We start from the raw sequence: 20,165 nt of genomic DNA, 5'->3' as shown, positions 1-20,165 counted from the left end.
GGGGGGGGGGGGCGGGAGGGGGGAGGCGGGCAGGCGCCGTGCGCGCACCTACCGCGGGCGCGCCCCCCCCGAACGCTCCGGGCTGCGCGGTCGGCCGGGAGACGCAGTCGGGCCCAGCGCGCGTGGCACAAAAACGACGTGGGGCGCGCCCGGGAGTCCCGCAGCCCCCTGCGTCAGGTTTCACGTACACATTTATTCAAACCAGAGCCGCGCTCGGACGAGTCCCCGGGCGGTGTCCAGCCCCCACCCTCCTTCTGGGTTCTGCTGACCCCTGGTGGTTGGGCCGGCCCAGGTCCAGGCGGGGCCAGTCCCCGGGGCTGTGTGGCCACCGGTGAGTCCAGACCGAGGGAATCTCTTGGGTCAGGAGGCCGGGGAGTGGCCCGGGCTTCCGGAGAGGTCCCCGAGGGAAGACTGAAGAACGTTCTCGCAGGTGATAAGATGAGTGGGCAGCGCCTGGGTGTCGTGAAAGATGACGAAGATGCTGGGCTGGAGGAGACAGTCCACGGTGCTGTCGTAGCGCAGGGGGCTGCTGCCAGAGTCCCGCAAGGGAGGCGCCCGCAGCCCGCGGCTGCCCTGCCCGTAGTCTCCAGTCAGCACCTGAGCCACGAACACGGCCTTGTAGCCGCGGTCGTCGGGAGGCGAGTAGCGGTCCTGCACGGAGAGGGAGGCGCGCCTGGCGAAGTACACGCCTTGACCGTAGAGCGTGCCTGCGGGAAGGCCCGGGTGGAGGTTACGGTCGCCTGGAGCCGCCGAGCCCGCCGGTCCCCTTCCCCCCACCCCAGTTTGGCTGCCTGGCCCAGGCCTCACCATTGCGGCCGCAGAAGCTACGGTTGAAGCCGTGCGCGCAGATCTCGGGCACCGCAGACGCGGACGTGCCGTGGTACAGGACCTGCTCCACGCGGCGCCGGTCACAGCGCTGCTCCATCCGCTGGCGGTGCAGCTCATACTGCTGCTGCAGCAGCGGGAGCGACACGCGCTCCACCTACGGGGTGGGAGGTAGTCAGGTCCAGCCCTCACAGCCACCTGCGTTTAGGGGGCCACAACCAGGCCTCTGCAGAGGACCCCTGGCCAGGTGCCCGCAGGGCACAGCAGCTCTTCATTTCCAGCACCAAGGCAGCCCAGGGACCCCTCAGGTCAGAAAACTCAGGTAGGGGAGAAGAACCAGGTGACCAATGAACATTCTGTCCTCTAACACCAAATGCAGAGACCCAAACAGAGCCTACAAAAATAAAAGAGTATGGCAAAATGGAAAGGCATCCCCTGTTCATGAATCAAGAGTTAAGACTGCTAAACTACACAAGGCAGTCTACAGATTCAGCATCTCTGCCAAAACCCCAGCAGCTGACTGCATGGTTAGCCCAGCCTATCAGGAAGATGGAGTGAGACACCTCCATCTACCCATAGAAACTCTGAACAACCAGGAAGAACTTGCAGGAACAGTTAAAGAAAGGCAGTAACTGGGTGAGTACCTAATAAAGAAAGAGGCAATTAAGGTGGATCTCTTGGCTCTCTAACTGGTTGCTATCCACCCCACCCCCACCCCACCCCATGCCCTCCCCCTTCCAGGTCCCAGACAGACCAGAGTAACCCTCCTGCACATGCTGGAGCAGGTACATCTGGCCCAATCTGAGTGGGGGCAGCATAGACGACTGAGCCGGGACACTTTTTGTGGGCTTGCCATCCCAGAATGTGTTCTGCCTGTAGAGGCGGCTGACACAGCTCTCTCACACAACACTGGCCTGGGGCAAGGAATGGCAGGCTATGGGGCCTACAGGGCAGTGTCCACGACTATAAGGAAATGCTGTTTCCCAGAGAAGAGGGGACTTTCATATCCATGGAAATGGGGGTATTCCTAGGGCTACACATACGTGCCCAATACAAAAGGCATGTGCAGAATGGACCTGAGAGGACTCTAGGCTTTTGCTTTAAGATATTCTCTAAATGCATTGTATAGCTAAGCTCTGGAAGGAGCAGAAGTCAATCTACAAAGACCAGGAAAGGTGTTTTGTTTTTGTTTTTGTTTTTTCCTTCTTTATTTTTTGGTTAGCTCCTGGCATTCAAAGGTATCTATCATAACACTAGCTGGACACAGGCTTAAAGTGCAGACACCTCAGAGTCTAAATTCCAGCAATAACACATGAAAATATCAAAATGTCCAAGTTTCAACAAAAGTTTGCAAGACATACAAAGCAACAGGAAGCCATGGCCCAGGCAAAAAAGAAAATTAAAGCAGTAGAACCCATCAATGAGAAAACCCAGAACTGGAACATTCCAGACAAGACTTGAAAAAAATGGTCCCACACAATGCCCAAAGAGCAAAAGTACAGATAACTAAAAGATATTAGGAAAGTAAGAGATGAACACAGAGAATATTAATGAACAGATAGAAATTATAGAAAGGAACCAAGCAGAGCTGAAGACTATAGTAACAGAAATTTAAAATTCCCTAGAAGGGTTCAACAGCAGAATAGAGCTGGCAGAAGAAAGGATCGGAAAACTTCAAGATAAGACAGTTGAAATCAACCAGTCTGAGGAACAGAGGGAAGAGCAAAGAAAAGTGAATACAGCCTAAGGAACCTGTGGGACACCATCAAATGTACTAATATATGCATCATGGGAGTCCCAGAAGGAGAAAAAAGAAATGAGAATATTTAAAGAAATAATAGCTGAAAATTTCCCAAATTTACAAAGACAGAAATATATGCAAACAAGATACTCAACAAACTCCAAACAGGATAAACCCAAACTACAACATTATAATCAAACTATTGAATGCCAAAGATAAAGAGAGAATTCTGAAAGTTGTAAGAAAGAAGCAATGTGTCACATTCAAGGAAGCTGCAATAAGATTAAATGCCAATTAAATTTGAAGAAAGAATAAAATGTATAAACTAAAAAAAAAAAAGATTAAATGCCAATTTCTCATCAGAAACCATGGAGGTAGGAAGACAGCACGATGACATATCTAAAGGGCTAGAAGCAAAAAATTGCCAACCAAGAATTCTGTATCCAGCAAAGATGTCTTTCAAAACTGAGGCGAGATGAAGACATTCCCATATAAACAAGAGTTGAAGGAGTTCATCACCACCACACACAAAAAAATGCTACTTGGAGCTCTGCAGGTTGAAAGGAAAGGACACTAGACAATTGACTGAAACCACATATTTAAGCCCCATGGTAGCCACAAAGAAAATATCAGAGAATATGCAAATTCATACAGACAGAAAGTAGAGTATAATTTACCAGGGGCAGTGGGGGAGTGAATGTATAATGGGTGTAGGGTTTTTGTTTGGGGTGAAGGGAAAGTTCTAGAATGGAGGGTAGTGAGTGATTAATCCCACTGAACGGTATGCCTATGAGGGGTTAGGATGGGAAGTTTTATTCGACATATATGTTTTGCACAATTTATAATAATAATAATAATAATAATAGAACTAAAGAGACGATGTCAATTTAATGCAAAGCATGATCCTGGAAATGATCTAACAAGGGAGGTGAAAATGCTCAAAAGGTCACTATTGGGATATACGAAAAAACTGGAGTATGGACGTTATGTCAATGTTAAACTTCTTGAACTTGGTAACTGCACTTAAGGGCTACATGAATGAAAATCCTTGTTCATAGGAAATGTACATAGAAGTGTTACATGTTCTAGGAGCATGATATCTGCAACTTGCTCTCAAGTATTCAGAAAATAGATGATAGATAGCTGCTAGGAAGGGAGAGAGGGAAGGAGGGAGGACAAATGTGGCAAAATGTTAAAATGGTTGATCTCATTATCTAGGTACGTTGAGGTTCTCTGTATGGGGTTTGTATTATTTTTGCAATAGTCCTTAAGTGTGAAATTATTTCAAAATAACATTTTTAACGAAAAAAAATCCCAACAGCCTTTCTTTGCAGAAATGGAAAAGCTGATCCTCAAATTCATGTGGAATTACAGGGGCCCCAATAACCAAAGCAAAATAAGAAAAACAAAATTTGGAGGATTCCTACTTCCCTACGTAGAGACTTAAATACAAAGCTTCAGTAATTGAAACAGTGTGGTCCTGGCATGAGAGTAGACATATAGATCAATAAACTAGAATTGTGAGTCCAGAGATAAACCCACACTTATAGTCAGTTGATTTTCAACAAGGGCACCAAGTCCTTTCAATGGGGAGAGAACAGTCTCTTTAACAAGTGATGCTGGAGCAACTGGAAATCCACATGCAGAAGAATGACTACAGACCCCTACCTCTTAGCATATATGAAATTAACGCAGAAAGAATCAACAACCTAAATAAAAGAGTTAAATCCATAAAATTCTTAGAAGAAAATACAGGGGAAATCTTCAGGACCCTGTACTAGGTGATGGCTATGACACCAAAAGCGCAAGCAACAACAACAAAAATAGGTAACCTGGACTTCACCAACATTGAAAACTTTTGGGTATTAAATTCAGTGTCAAGAAAGTAAAAAGACAACCTACAGAATGGGAGCAAATATCTGGAAATCATGCCTGATTAGAGTTTAATATCGAAATGAAGAAATCCTACAAGTGAATGACAAAAAGACAACCCAATTTATAAATGGGCCAAGAACTTAAACAACCATTTCTCTAAAGAAGATACACAATAAGTACATGAAAAGAGGCCCAACATCATTAGCCATTATGGAAATGCAAATGAAAACCACAAGGAGATATTACTTCACATCCATCAGAATGGCTATTAATTAGAAAAAATGGAAAACAACAAGTGGCGATGAGGATGTTGAGGAACTGGAAACCTTGCTCATCGTGGGTGGGAATGTGAAAAGATACAGCTGCAGTGGAAACAGTTTGGAGGTTCCTCAGTAGAAAGTTAATCATAGAATTACCAAATGATCCAGCACTCCTACCTCTGGATTTATACCCAAAAGAATTGAAAGCAGATACTTCTACAGCAATATTCATCAAAGCATTATTCACAATAGCAAAAAGGTGGAAACAACCCAAAGGTCCATCAGCAAATGAGATAAACAGAATATGGTATATACATTCATTATTATTCAGTCATTAAAAGGAAAGAGGTTCTGATGCATGCTACATGGATGGACCTTTGAAAGCATAATGCTGAATGTAATAAGCCACTGTAATAATACAGAAGGAAAATATTGTATGATTCCTCTTATATGAGTTATCTAGAATAGGCAAATTCATACAGATAGAGAACAGAATAGTGGTTACCAGGGGCTGGGGGGAGGGAAGAATGGGGAGCTTATTGCTTAATGGGTACAGAGTTTCTGTTTGGGATGATGAAAATGTTCCGGAAATAGACAGTGGTGAAAGTTACACAACATTGTCAATGTATTTAATATCACTGAGTTGTCCAGTTAAATATGGTTCAAATGGTTTTATGTTATGTATATTTTACAATAAAAACTGTAAACACTGGGGGGAGAAAAGACTATTAGAACCATAAAATAAGACTAGTTGCCATGGAAAAGAAATCACCTGAAAATAAGAAAAGGCTTCTTACATTAAGAATTAGTTGCTGCACTAAATTCAGGGGATGAATTCAGATTAATCAAATGGTTAAAGCTCAAGGCCCAGCTAGTGCTGGCTACAAAGTCGAGGAACTACGTCAGAATGCAGAGCTAAAGAAAAAGAGATGGGAAATGTGAGAGAAACGAGAAGAGAGGAAGGAAGCAGACTGAGCAAGTGTGAGCGCTGTGTAACAGGAACACCACGAGAAGGAAGGAGACAGCGGAGAAGAGAAAGCGGGGCCTAAAGGGAGAAGGTCACCCAGAGCAGAAGGTGGCGTCTCCAGGTGAAAGGATCCACAGGGTGCCAAGAAAACCAGATTAAAGACACCCCCCAGCACCTGTGTGCTGGGGAAATCTCACACCTTCAAAGCAAAAGAGAAGTCTGCAGGATCCAGACACATACACACATGCACACACACACCATCACCACCACAACCGAGTCAATATGTAAATGGAAAAAAATTTCACACTGGGCTTCTCACCACCAATACTGGGTGATAAGGTCCACAGAGGGAAGGAAGGGGAAAGACAGCAGAGTCGATCTCTAGGCATCAGTCTGCCCTCCAGAACATCTACTGAACTGGCAGGAATCGTCTGGACCAACTATATAAAACTTCAGAGTCTAGTGAATCTAGCTTCTTCCTCCCCCTTCTTTGAATTTCACCTAGAGCTGAAAACCACAATAACCAGGATTTAAAATTCCCTAGAGGGTTTCAACAACAGATTGGAGCTGGCAGAAGAAACAATCAGTGAACTTGAAGAGAAGTAAGTTGAAATGAGTCAGGCTGAGGAAAAGTAAGAAAAAAAAATAGAAAAAGTGAAAATAGCCCAGGACACCTGTGGGACCCTGCAAAGTGCACCAAAATACACATTATGGGAGTCTCAGAAGGAGAAGAAAGAAAGTAAAGGGCAGAAGTAATATTCAAAGAAATAATGGCAGAAAACTTCCCAAACTTAGCAAAAGATGTTAATATGCACATCCAAGAAGCCAAATGAATGCCTTACAGGTAAACGTGAAGAGAAGTAACCTCAGACACATATGGTCAAACTGTCAAAAGCCAAGGACGAGGAGAGAGGTCTGAAATACGACGTCCTTCATACAAGGGAGTCCCAATAAGATTCAGGGTCAATTTCTCATTCAAAACCATGGAGGCATGAAGGCAATGGGATAAAATACTGAAAGTGCTGAAAGAAAACAATTTCCAACTACGAATTTTTCATCCAGCGAGCCTGACTTTCAAAAATCAGGGAGAGATTAAAACATTCTCAAATAAACAAAAAAGCTGGGGGAGTCTTACACCAGACCTACCCTACAGGTAATGCTAAAGGTACTCCTTCACACTGAAAGGAAAGGACACTAGAGAGGGGATTAAAGAGAGTGGCATAAAGAAATAAAGACTTCTGGTAAAGGTGATCATATGGGCAATTATAAATGCCAGTACCATTGTACTTTTTTGGTGTGTAACTCCACTTTTTACTTCTTACAGTTTCGGAAATGCAAATGCATAAATAGAAATGATAAATGCATAAATAGAAATGATAAATGCATATTTGGGAAATACAATGTATAAAGATATATTCTACAATAAGTACAACAAAGAGAGGGAACACAGGGGTATAAGAACAGGGTAAGTGTATGGTACTAAAGTTAAGTGGGTATCAAATAACATAATTGTTATAGATTCAGGATGTTATATTTTAGTTCCATGTTAACCATAAAAAATGTATATATGAAAAATATATACATAAAGAAATGAAAAGGGACTCAAAATGATACAATTTAAAAAATAAATATGAAAGTAGGCAGTAATGAAAAAATTGAGGGACAAAAAAGGTTTAAGACTTAAAAACAGCAAATAGCAAAATGGCAGAAGAAAGTCCTGCATTATCAGCAGTTGCCTTAAATGTAATTGATTAAACTCTCCAGTGAAAAGGCAGAGCTTAGCAGAATGGATAAAAAAGCCTTACCCAACTATATGCTGCTTCAGAGAGCTCACTGTAATCAAAGACACAGGTGGGATGAAAGTAAAAGGATGGGAAAATATATACTGTACAAATAATAACCAAAAGAGATTGGAGTTGCTATACTAACATCAGATTAAAAACACTTTAAGTGGGCAGGCAACAGTGGCTCAGTGGCAGCGTTCTCGCCTGCCACGTGGGAGACACGGGTTCGGCTGCCCATACCTGCCCACGTTAAAAAAAAAAACAACTTTAAGTAAAAACTGTTACAAGGAACTATTACTGAGAAAGGGGTCAATTCAACAAGAATACATGACAATTATAAATATATAAGGACCTAATGGTTGAGCCCCAAAATATATGAAGCAAATATTCACAAATTTGAAGGGAGAGGTAGGCAGTTCTACATCAAAAGTAGGAAACTTAAATACAGTACTTTCCATAATGGATAGAACATCTACACAGAAGATCAATAAGGAAATAGAAGACTGAATGATACTCTAAACCAACTAGACCTAACAGACTTTACCCAACAACAGCAAAACACATTCTTCCCTAGAGCACGTGGCTCACTCTCTAGGATAGACCATTTGTTAGGTCACAAAACAAGTCTCAATAATTTTAAATACGTTGAAATCATATCATGTATCTTCACCAACCAAAATGGAATGAAGTTAGAAATCAATAACAGGAAAACTGGAAAATTCACAAATATATGGAAATTAAACAAAACATTCTTAAACAACCAGTGGGCCAAAAAAAATCATAAGGGAAAAATCTTGAGATGAATGAAAAGGAAAAAAACATAACAAAATTTATAAGATATATATTTTGAGATATATATCAAATATATACATATATATATCAAAATTTATGAGATATATATATATATATATATAAAGGCAGTGCTGAGACAGAAATTTACAGCTCTGCAAAATTTACACCTCTTAAAAAAGAAGAAAGATCTGAAATTAGAAACCTAACCTCACAACAGGAGGATCTAGATATAATAGTACAAACTAAACGCAAACTGAGCAGTGGGAAGGAAATAACAAAGATTAGAGTAGAGATAAATGAAAAAGATGACTCCCAGGGATGAGTCCGGCACTGGCACCATGGGATCAACAATTCTATCCTGATCAAAAGGGGGAAAATAAGTGTAACTAATAAAGTATCAGTGGCAGAGAGAGTGCAAATAGAGTTGAAAGGCTACTCTGGAGGTTGCTCTTATGCAAGCTTCAGTTAGACCTTGCTACCTATCATAACCTGCCAAACCCCAACCAGGACCATTCCAGCCAGTCCTAAAGAATACCTAGGGCAATATATAAAATTCCACACAGATTCCATGCACTAGAATAACTTTCCAGAAACCTACAGCACCCAGATGGGTTCCTGGACCAGTTAAGTCCTGAGACCTAGAGGGGACAGCCTCTCCAGAACATCAGATAGTTCCATCTCCCTACCCCATATCAGTGACAGGCCTCTGTACCTGTAATCTTAAGTCTTTCATATGAGAAATTTAGAATGCCATAGCCCAAACACCCCTAAAGAGAGGGACAGAAAGATCAAAGGTGATGGTGGAGTCATTCAGAGAGGATAGGATTTAACAAATGAATATGATTGCTCAATCATTAAATTGATATCTCTTTTAGTCTCCAGTATCTTAAAGCAGCTAGAAGTAAAAACCTGAAATTGTGGAACTGTAATCCATGCCAAACTCTGAAATTTATTCTATAACTAATTGTGGTGCTGTGCTTTGAAATGTATTGCCTTTTTAGTATATAGTTATTTTTCACAAAAAAAGTCGATTATGATAAAAAAATTTATGTCTTCTAGCCTCCTATATTCTGGAGCAGCTAGAAGGAAAAATATGAGAGGATGGCATCCCATGACAAACTCTGGGATCTGTCCTGTAACTACTTGTTTAAGAGTGCTTTGAAAATGATTGCTTTTTTCTTTCTTTGCTTTGTACATATGTTATATTATACAATAAAAAAGTTAAAAAAAACAGTAGTGAGACTCAATGAAACAAAAAAACTGGTTTTAAAAAAGGATCGATAAAATCAACAAACCTTTAGCTAGACTGACAAAGAAAAAGAGACAACACAAATAACTAGATTAGAAATGAAAGGGGAGGCATTACTACTGGCCCCACAGAAATAAAAAAGATTATGAGGATATAATGAACAGTAATATACCAAAAATTAAATAACTTAGACAAAATAGACAAATAGAAACATAAACTATCTGCACTGACTCAAGATGAAATAAAAGATTGAAACAAACCAATAACAAGTTAAAAAATGGAAAACAAACATTCTGAACATTCTAAGAAGAATTAATACCAACCCTGCTCAACTCTTCCAAAACATTGAAGAGGAGGGGACACTTCCCAATTCATTCTATGAGGCCAGCATCACCCTAATATCCTAAGCCAAATAAAGATACCACAAGAAAAGAAAATTACAGACCAATATGCCTTATGAGTAGAAATGTAAAAACCCTCATCAAAATACGAGCACATAAAAAGAATTGTAACACCAAGATCAAGCAGGATTTAACCTAGCATGTAAGGATGATTCAACATAAGAAAACCAATTAATGTAATAACATCACATAATGTAATACACCATATTAATAGAATAAAGGAGAAACTCACATGACCATCTCAGTTGACGCAGAAAAGACATTTGACAAAATCAGCATTCCTTCTTGATTAAAATACCATAAAACCAAGAACAGAAGGGAAGTTCCTTAATCTGATAAAGGATATTTATGAACAATCCACCAATAATATCATATTCACTGGTAAGAGACTGAAATCTTTCCCTCTAAGATTGGGAACAAACAAGGATGCCGACTGTCACCATTGTTATTCAACATTGTGCTGGAAGTTCTAGCCAAAACAAGAAGGCAAGAAAAAGAACCTAAGGGCTTGAAAACTGGAAACGAAGAAGTAAATATTTTCCATATTCGCAGACAATATGATCCTATATATATATATATATCTTTATAAAGAAAATCCCAAAATTTTTGCCACAAAGCTACTAGAGCTGATAAACAAAGTCAGCATCAAGCAAAAACTAGTAGTGTTTCTAGACACTAGTAATGAACAATCTGAAGAGTAAATTGAAAAAAAATTCCATTTATAATAGCAAATACAAGAATCAACACTCAAAGAATAAATTTAACCCAGGATGTAAAGTACTTACACATGGATAACTACAAACCACTGCTAACAGAAATCAAAGAAGCCTGAATAAATGGAACGACATTCTGTGTTCATGGACTGGAATATTAAATATTGTCAAGATGTCAATTCCACCCAATAATTTACAGATTCAATGTGATCCAAATCAAAATTCTAAAAACCTACTTTGCAGAAATGAAAAAGCCAATCATCATATTTATTTGGAAAAGTAAGGAGCCCCAAACAGCAAACCATCTTGAAAAAGAACGAAAATTAAAGGACTCAACCTTCCTGGCTTTAAAGCATATTACAAAGCCGCAGTGGCCAAAACAGCATGGTACTCATCCTGAAAGTAGAAAGACAACTTAGAGAATGGGAGAAAATATTTGGAAACCATCTATCTGATAAGGGTTCAATGTTTAGGATTGATAAAGAAATCCTACAACTCAACAACAAAAAGACAAATATCTTAATTTAAAAATGAGCAAAAGATTTGAAAAGACATTTCTCTGAAGATATACAAATGGCCTATAAATGCATGAAAAGATGCTCAGCTCTAGTCATTAGAGGAAGGCAAATGAAAACCGCAATGAGATGTCACACCACTAGAATGGCTACTATTTTTTAAAAAGTGAAAAATAAGATTTGGAGATGTGGAGAAATGGAAACATGTGTTCATTGTCGGTGGTGAGATAAAATGGTTCAGCCACTGTGGAAGACTGTTTGGCAGTTCCTCAGAAAGCTAAGTATAGACCTACCATAAGACTCAGCCATCCCAATTCTAAATATATACCAAAAGAATTGAAAGCAGGGACTAAGATACTTGCACACCAATGTTCATAGCGACATTATTCACAATTGCCAAAAGATGGAAGCAACCCAAGTGTCTATCAGCAATGCTTGGTAAGCAAAATATGGCATATACATACAATTGAATATTATTCATCTGCAAAAGGAACGAAGTTCTGATACGTGTGACATGGATGAACCCTGAAGACATCATGTTGAGTAAAATAAGGCAGACCCAAAAGGAAAAATATTTTATGATCGCACTGATAAGAAATAATTAGAATAAGCAAAGTCATAGAGTCTGAAACTAGAGTACTATTTACCAGGGTTGGGGTGAGGGTAGAGAATGGGGAATTAATTCTTAATTAGTGCAGAGTTTCTGTTTGAGGTGATGGAAAACTGTTGGTAATGTATAGTGGTGATGGTAACCAAACTTTGTGAATGTAATTAACACCACTGAATTATGTATTTGAATGTGGTTAAAAGAGGAAATTTTAGATTGTATATATGTTGCTAGAATAAAAATACAAAAATACCCATAGGACTGTAAAACACAAACAGTGAGCCCTAAGATAAGCTATGAACTATAGTTAATAGTACAATTACAATAATATTTTCTTAATTGTAATAAAAGTACCATACTAATGCAACTTTTAAAAAACGGGGGTGGGCATATGGGAACTTTGTATTTTCCGCATGATCTTTCTGTAAACCTGTAACTTCTCTAAAAATAAAATGTAAGAAAACCAGAGACAGTTAAATTGCTCTGCTCAAAAAAATAAATAAAGAGCGAATGATTTGGGGCAGGGTACCTTTATTAATAGTGTTCTGTGTTGTTGCTTTTTGAAGCTGAATGTATTTATGTATCACTTGTGTAATTAAAAATTAGTAAAAATGAGCTCCATCAGAAAATAAGTAAGGGTAAAGAACACATTAAACAGAAAAAAAACTGAATGTCAGTGATCTTTAAAGCTGTTTGATGGGTTCTGTGTTTGAAAATTTCCATAATAAAAAGCTTAAAAACTGTTCTGCTTAAAAAAAAAAAAAGCGAATAACCCATGGAGGGAATTTTTTTTTTAATGAATGGTAAAGAAAAAAAACAATGTTTTCAAGTTTTGAAGGAAAAAGTATTTTGAACCTGAGCACTAAAACCAGCCAAACTATTGTCAAGGAGTAGACAAGATAAGAGCATATTAGGACATGAAAGAACGTGGGACTTTTACACCAGTCTCAAAATTATAGTTGCAAAATAGCTCTCACTGTAAAAGAGGAAATGCATTAAAAAAGTCAACGATGCTTGGTACCCACTCAAGGAGAGACACTCCTACTAAACAGTAAAAGCCTCTATGCAAGAGCAACCCGGCAGCCAAGAGTGACCCAGGAGAACAAGCACATCCCAAAAAAGCCAGAGGATCTCTTCGGCCTGGCTCCGGGAACACTGTCTCAAGCTGCAAGGTTTTAATAATGAGGGTTTCATATTCTATAGCCAAAATATTTCCATCATTGAAATTCGTCTATAGGCCAAAGCAGGAAAGTTTCACGGTAGTTACAGGATAGAATACAAAGCCTGAAAACCTTGACCCTGTAATAAAAGTAATGTAACTGACCAAAGTGAGCCTGGAGGGAGTGGAGGCAGTAAAGGAGGGCAGAACCAAGTGGAAGAGGGGGGCAAAGCCTGGGGATCAAGGCAGGGGGGTGGGGGGTGAAGGGTGGCGAGTACTACCATTCTCCTCGCCTTTCCCACAGGAAAGCAGGAGGCGGCCTCTAAAGGTGTTAAATGAGAAGGGAGACTCTGGTGCACCACCTAGAGTCTTCAAGGTGCAGGCTGGAAATACCAAGTGCATCTGATTAGCAAAACCAGAAAGGGGAGAATGGTGGAGTGGCCTTGTGACAGGCAGTGGAGGTGGGGTCGAAGAGATGTGGGGTGGTATGCTTGGTGGGAGGTGGTGGCCCAGAGAGAGAGGGACGGGGCGTGAGGATGGCAGGGGCCAGGCTGCCTGCCTCGAGTTCAGCATTGAGGCCTTGGTGGGGCAGCCCTGAGGCTCTTCCTCTCACAGATGTATACCCATCCCCAACCTCTACCCGCGCGTCTAATACTACAGCTCCCAGTATCCCCAGACCGTGCATCAGCTCCGGGATAGTGGAAGGTCAGAACGTAGGAAAAGATGCTGCCACCTCCCATAGAGCCTGGGCTCATGCCCCTGCAATGAGGGCTCAGGCGGCTCCCCGGGGAAGAGGGAGTCCGGTGCCCTGTTCCCAAGCGGGAGTTCAGCACCCCTTCCTCCCCTCCTGGCCGAGGCCAGCCTAAATCTGGGGAGCAACTCTGGAGCCCACCGAGGCCCCTGTGCAGGGTTTCGAGGGAGACTTGGCTTGGTCCGTCCTACTCGCGGGGCTCTTCACCCACCACAGGAAACTTCTGGTATTGGCCTCAGCCTGTCCTTTATCCTTGGCTAACCTTGTCATTACCCTTCAGATGGGCTGTGCACACCTGCTCTGCAGGGTCCACCAGAGGATTCAGGGACAATCAGACCTGCTGTCCTCAGCCCACCACACTTCTACCCTGCAGCGAGTGGGGCTAGGTTCCCGCCTCCCTTCCTCCCCCGTTCTCCTCCGCAGCCCCATACCCGTCATGCCCCAAGTTGTATTCTTAATTAGTTAATCCAGATCCTGCAGCAGTAGGTCTGGGAGGTCTCCCAGAGCTCCGGGTGGACCCCAGCCACAGCCCTGAGCAGACTGCCCCACAGTGCCCCACACTGACCCGGCTCCCTTTCTCACCTGGGTGCAGCTAGGAGACTGTCCCTCTCCTGCCCTCCTTGCATCACCAGCTTATTGTCTACATTTGCAGAGCCCTGCCCTCACCCTCACTGGCTCTTGACCCTCATACTCACTTGCCACTTCGCAGCCCCACCAGCCCCTCAGGCCTGCACCCCCCACAGAGGCCACCCCACCTCTTCCTCACCTACTTGCACTCACTGGGCTTCCTTGTGTCCACTCGGGCCCCCCCAACCTCTATGCCCTTCTGTCCCTCCATCCAGGTATTGTAATTCATCTGGCAGGAACGAGGCTAGGACACCTCGGTACCCCCATCCCTGTTAGCTTCCACGAGCCCCGGGCAGGCAGCTCCTGGCAATGAAAAGAGTGGACAGAGGGCAAGCAGCAGCTGACAGGGACTGGGGGCCCTGGGCTAGCAAGAGCAACAGCCCATTCTTGGCCAGGCATGGACGGTGCCTAGAGCCCAGGAGGCTGCAGCGCAGGTGTGCCAGGCGTGGACTCACCTGGACAATACGGATCCTGCCATAGGCAGCATCCAGGCTGTCAGAGAAGGCTCGCACCACCTCCTGGAACTCGCTGGTGCTCTCAGCCAGACGCTCCAGCCCGCTCAAGGGCCCTGTAGGCCTCGGCTGTGGGCCTGACACACGGGGAGGAAGGGGTCAGGGCCACACCTGTGGGGCAGTCCCTGATAGCTGCCCCCCAACAGAGCCAGAACCAACTCACAGGTGGAGGCTGAAGCTGCCAGAGGCCAGACCAAGCTCTGGTCCTGGGGATCGGTCAGCAGCGCTGCAAGGTGGCGGGCCGCACGGGCAGGCTGGGCCCCAAAGCCACGGAGCACAGCACAGTCATCACACAGGGTCACACTCACGCCGTGGCACCGCTCCAGCTGGACCTGGAGCCTGGCGGGCAGCACGCGACCCTGGGTGCCTACTGTCTCCTCCCGGAGCTGGCCCTCCAAGGCAGCCCCCAGTGCCTGGTCCAACTCCCCCAGGTCCTGCTCGAAGGCTGCGTGCACCACCAGCTGCTGCCCGCTGCCTGGGGGCTCCTCTACCTCCATCAGGGGCCGCTCCAGCAGTGACAGGGCCAAGGCTCGTTGCAGCGCAGCTACTTCCTCCTGCTCAGCTTCCGGGCCTCGGGGCTCCAGTGACCGGTGGAGGGCCAGTTGCAATGCAGCCTCCTCCTCCAGCCGGGTCACTCCAGTGCTGGGGACCACGGGCTCCTCCTCCAATGCCTGCTCTCTGGCCTCCTCCAAACCATCCGCACTCACCCCCTCCTCAGGCTCCTCTTCCAACGTCGGGAGTAGCCGCTCCTCCCTGTCCAGGCCCTCCAGGGTGGCAAGCAGCTCTCGGACCTCTTCTGGGGACAAGAGAGGCTACCGAGTCAGGGATTGGGGCCCAAGGCAGGGTAAAGCTGAAGGAAAGATGGAAAGCAGGTTTTGGGGGCCTGGGGGGTTAGCAAGGGTCATGAGACAGTTGTGAGTGAGAAGGATGGAATGAGCAGCAGCCTTAACCTTACCTAGGCTTGCAGCTTCCTGGTCACTGCCAGAACTGTTTGGGGGCCATGGGGTGTGGTTTTGGCCAGCCAGGGCCTGGAGGGCCTCGATGGGGTCCACCTGTAGGGAGGGGAGGTCAGGGCCTGAGGGGCTCATACCCTGTTCCTGCCTTGGGCAAGAGCACAGGAGGCACGTGGGGCTGGAGTGGAAAAAGATGGAGATGTGGGGCAGCACTCCATTGTACCTCTCCGGGGTCTGTCTCCAGGGCTGCCCTCGTCAGCCGCTCTGTTCCAAAGACACACTGGAACTGAGCCTCCAGCCCCTGCAGGAGGTGCTGCCCTTCCGGGCTCAGCAGGAAGCCGGCACTGCCAGGCAGCTTCAGGTTCAGCACGTGGCAGCTGATGCTGCCCAGCAGACTCCGCAGGAATTCCTCGGCAGCCTGGCATGGGGCCAGGGCTCCACAGAGCTGCAGGGCCACAAAGAAATTAGGGTTAGGCCCACTGTGCAGATTTAGGGCACAGGGAAGGAGGGGAGCCAAAGGGGGCACTCAAGGGTCACTTACCTGAAAACCAGTCACATCTGCTCCTTCCAGTGGGAAGAGGTCAATGTCTCCCAGGCTGGCAAGGAGGTCCTCGTGGTAGAGCTGCATGAAGCGCAGAGCCCCTGGCTCCATGGACAGCACTATCTCCACTGGCCCTGTCTGCATCATGGACACCACAGGCTCCTGGATCACAGGCCTCACATGCTCCCGTGACGCCACAGATTCTAGGCTCACGGACGCTGTCTGCACAGACGCCACCTGCTCCGGGAAACCCACAGGCTCCTGGCTCACAGACCCCACCAGCCCTGATGACCCCACAGACCCCACCTGCTCTGGTAACCCCATAGGCTCTAGCATCACAGGCCCCACCTGCCCTGGTGACCCCACAGGCTTCAGGACCACAGACTCCCCCTGTTCTGGTGACCTCATAGACCCCACCTGCTCCCGTGACCCCACAGGCTCCAGGATAACAGGCCCCACCTGCACCGGTGACCCCACAGACCCCGCCTGCACCGGTGACACCACAGGCTCCAGGATCACAGGCCCCACCTGCACCGGTGACCCCACAGACCCCGCCTGCACCGGTGACACCACAGGCTCCAGGATCACAGGCCCCACCTGCACCGGTGACCCCACAGACCCCGCCTGCACCGGTGACACCACAGGCTCCAGGATCACAGGCCCCACCTGCACTGGTGACCCCACAGACCCCACCTGCACCGGTGACCCCACAGACCCTGCCTGCACCGGTGACACCACAGGCTCCAGGATCACAGACTCAACCTGCTCTGGCGACCCCACAGACCCCGCCTGCTCTGTTGACCTCACAGGCTCCAGGATCACAGGCCCCACCTGCCCCGGCAACCCCACAGGCTGGGCCCACGCCAGGCCCTCCTGTCCCAGAGTTCCCCCAGGTCTCAAGCTCGCTGTCTCCTCCGGCTCCAGCAACCCCATGGGGCCTGTCCTCAGAGTGGTTCCTGATTGACTCTGGGCCACCACAGAGTCCACTGTCCCTGTGCCCTTCCATGCCCTCGTCGGCCCTCTAGCCTCCAGGAAAGCATCCTCGGTGGTTCTGGGCCCCTGCTGGGCTAGGCAGTCCCCTCCACTGGTATCGGCAGCAAGTTCCTCAGGGTCCAGGGCTTCGTAGTGAGGGACGAGACTCAGCTTTGAGTCCTGCAGCAAGTGATCCCGCTGTAGCACCCGCTCTGCCACTGGAAGGGAAAGGACCAGAGCCTGTCAGGGCCCACAGGAGGGGGAACCCAGACCATCTGGTCCACAGCCCCACTCACCCTGCCACTGCTGGAAGGAGAAGACGGTCCCCAGGTCCCCAGGCAGGCTGCACAGGCTTTCCAGGGCCCCCCCACCACTGCGGCGCTCATTCTCCAGGTACAGCTCCAGCAGCAGCAGGTCTGCAGGGGGGATGTCCCCCACCACACGCACGGCTCGTGCCTGGGGCACCCGGGCCAGGGACACTGCTGCCCCATCCAGGCCCAGAGTTCTGGCCTGCTGACCCAGGGCGCCAACATCTGCAGAGAGGGAGGGGTCAGTCCAGGGCCAGCCCCTCACCCGCACCTCCACCCCAGGCCCACCTCTCACCTGCCTCAGACAAGGGTTCTGACAGCTGGACCAGGGTCCGGTCCTGCCGCGGACTGGCCAGGACCCGGCAGGGCATCTCCGGATGTCCCACTGCCCGCAGCAGGGCCTGCATGTGCTGCTCCAGGCGTTGAGGCGCCAGTCCAAGGGGCAGCCCCTGGAACAGCAGACGGTCGGGGGCCCAAGGCGGAGCCGGCCGCAGGCTCAGCCGCACTTGCTGCAGGACGTGGGGCCCCCGGGCCAGGACCCTCTCAGCGTCTGCGGACGGGGGTGGGGTCAGCGCTGTGGGAGTCAGCGCTGTGGGAACGGCGGTCCGGGCACCCAGGCCACCCCGTCTGCCGGTCCCCTCACCTGCGGGCTCCCGGAAGGTGAGGATGCCCCCGCGGCCAAGTCTCTGCCAGCTCGACACCGGGCCACCCCCAGAGCGCCGGCGGTTCTCGAAGTAGAGCGTGAGCAGCTCGTCGGGCACGTCGGGGGGCAGCCCACCGAGCTCCACTGCTGCGCCCCCCTCCGCCTCTGCCATGGAGACCCTGGGGGGCACCGAGTGGGTGGGGAATGCTCCCTCCGCGGACCCCTAGTCCCGCACCTTAAAACGCACCCCAGTCCCGCGGATACACATACCCCAGTCCCGCAATTACACACACCCCAGTCCCGCGCTTACACACAGCACACACCACCGGCCTGGCGGCTCAGCACTTAGGCACTCGGCCCACCGGCTCCAGTCCGTCAGCCGCCCGCCTGCTCCCCCGCGCCTCGCTCGCACCAAAGGCTGCGGCCTGGCCGGGAAAACAAAAGTGAAACTGCCTGAGGGAAGGCGGGCCGGAGGGGCCGGCCCAGGTGCTGCCCCTCCCTCTCCTGGCCGCGCCCAGCTCCTCAGCCGCGCCTCCAGGCCGCCCCGTCCTCGCCCAGGCTGGTTTGCACGCCTCCTCGGCTCCCCGGCCCTGGCCCTTGCTGGCCTTTGCGCCCTCTCCAGCCGCCACCTCTCCTAACACGTCAACACTCAGCCCAGGCCGAGGGCTGCGCGGAGGAGGCGGGCGCTGTGGGGCCAGGCCGGCTCTAGAATCCCCTTTACTGCCCCCCACTGCCCCCCACCCCCAGTGCCCTCCATCTGCTCCCAGCCTCTCAGAGTTGAGCTCCCCACTAGCCTCGCGCCCCCACCCCCACCCCCACTCCAGCGCACCCCTGGCTGTCCTTCAGGGCCCTGAGGAATCTGTCCAGCCTGCAGACCCCCTTCCAGAGCCCTGGCGCTTGCAGGGCCTTGGTGGCTCTGTGCCCCCCCAGGTCTTCTCCACCCACTCTGTCAGACCACGGTACCCTCTTCCAGCCTAGCTCGGCTGTTGTCATCTTTGCCCCCACACCTCCACCCCACCCCACCCCCATTTCCCCGCCTCACCCCTGCTCCCGCTCACCATCTCCAGTGCAAACCACTCCAGGCCTCCCACACAGTCACACGTGGGCCCCAGCCTTGAGCCTTGGGCCTTGGACTTATCTTTGCTCGCCCTTCCATGTCCTCCCTCAGACCATGCCACTGCCACCATCAAACACCAATGACTCCCACGCTGGAATTGCTAGGTCCCACCTTCCCCTGAATATGCACTCAACTGCTGTGACATCCCCACCTAGAATATTCCTTAGACACCTCAGAGGGCGTACAGCTGACACTGACCTCCTGGGACATCCCCCAAACCTGGGCCACGATGGTCTGCAGGGGCTCAGGTCAGGACCCTTGGAGTCACCTCCCCATCCAGCCCACCTGCAAGTACATTAAGTGTCCAACATGTCCTGCCACTATGTCCTACCATCACAGCTGCCCCACCTGGCCTGAGCTTTGGGTCCCTCTCATTTGAACCACCACAACAACCTCCTAACAAATCTCCAGTTTCCAAACCCCCAGCCTCATGCATGCTGTCCATCCTCTTGACAGGTGGGCAGGGGCCTTCTGAAGTTGTAGCAGGGGCTTTACCAGCTCCCCACATCACTGAGTAGAGACTCCTGTGGCAGCTCCCCCTCGACGCCTAGCACCAGCCTGTCCGGCCGGCTGCACCCATAACCCCAGACCAGTCCCCACACACCCCTTCCACAATCTCACTCAATGACACCTGCCCTGACCACCCTTTTAAAAATAAAACCCAGTGCCCCACCCCCAATCCCAACCATAATCTCTCTTACCCAATTCCTAGTGGTAGATTTTAACACGACCCTTGAAGTTCTTAAGGAAATAAACGGCATCAAATTGGAAAGGAAGAAGTACAACTTTCATTATTTGCAGACAACATGATCTTGTATTTGGAAAATTCCGAGAAGTCTACAACAAAGTTACT

General features: G+C 48.1%; 1 protein-coding gene across 2 annotated transcripts; it reads right to left on the bottom strand.

The window, feature by feature from the left end:
- Positions 1-173: 173 nt before the first annotated feature.
- PARP10 (poly(ADP-ribose) polymerase family member 10) lies at positions 174-18,635 on the bottom strand. Of its 2 annotated transcripts, none has more exons than XM_077166554.1 (11): positions 18,506-18,635; positions 18,196-18,374; positions 17,848-18,102; positions 17,541-17,777; positions 16,273-17,462; positions 15,955-16,176; positions 15,734-15,830; positions 14,942-15,574; positions 14,722-14,855; positions 808-982; positions 174-707 (listed from the first exon to the last, which is right to left on the bottom strand). In XM_077166554.1, exons 2-11 carry the CDS (start codon positions 18,365-18,367, stop codon positions 361-363), a joined length of 3,462 nt encoding a protein of 1,153 aa, XP_077022669.1. In that variant the 5' UTR covers positions 18,368-18,374; positions 18,506-18,635; the 3' UTR covers positions 174-360. The 2 variants fall into 2 exon arrangements, with proteins under 2 accessions (XP_077022669.1, XP_077022670.1); XM_077166555.1 differs by having other exon boundaries at positions 14,942-15,571.
- Positions 18,636-20,165: the final 1,530 nt, after the last annotated feature.

This window comes from Tamandua tetradactyla, chromosome 6, assembly GCF_023851605.1.
Source record: "Tamandua tetradactyla isolate mTamTet1 chromosome 6, mTamTet1.pri, whole genome shotgun sequence".
In the NCBI taxonomy this organism is placed as follows: Eukaryota; Metazoa; Chordata; class Mammalia; order Pilosa; family Myrmecophagidae; genus Tamandua; species Tamandua tetradactyla.
The sequence above is the reverse complement of the archived record's forward strand: the minus strand, read 5'-3'. Positions and strand labels throughout refer to the sequence as shown.

Bases quoted from the DNA above. Each gene is read 5' to 3' on its own strand.
- PARP10 (XM_077166554.1), bottom strand. From the start codon at position 18,367: ATGGCAGAGGCGGAGGGGGGCGCAGCAGTGGAGCTCGGTGGGCTGCCC. The intron at 15,575-15,733 runs GTAAGGTTAAGG...TCTTGTCCCCAG, and splicing joins CCAGGAAGCTGCAAGCCTAG to AAGAGGTCCGAGAGCTGCTT. The intron at 14,856-14,941 runs GTGAGTTGGTTC...CCCGTGTGTCAG, and splicing joins GGCAGCTTCAGCCTCCACCT to GCCCACAGCCGAGGCCTACA.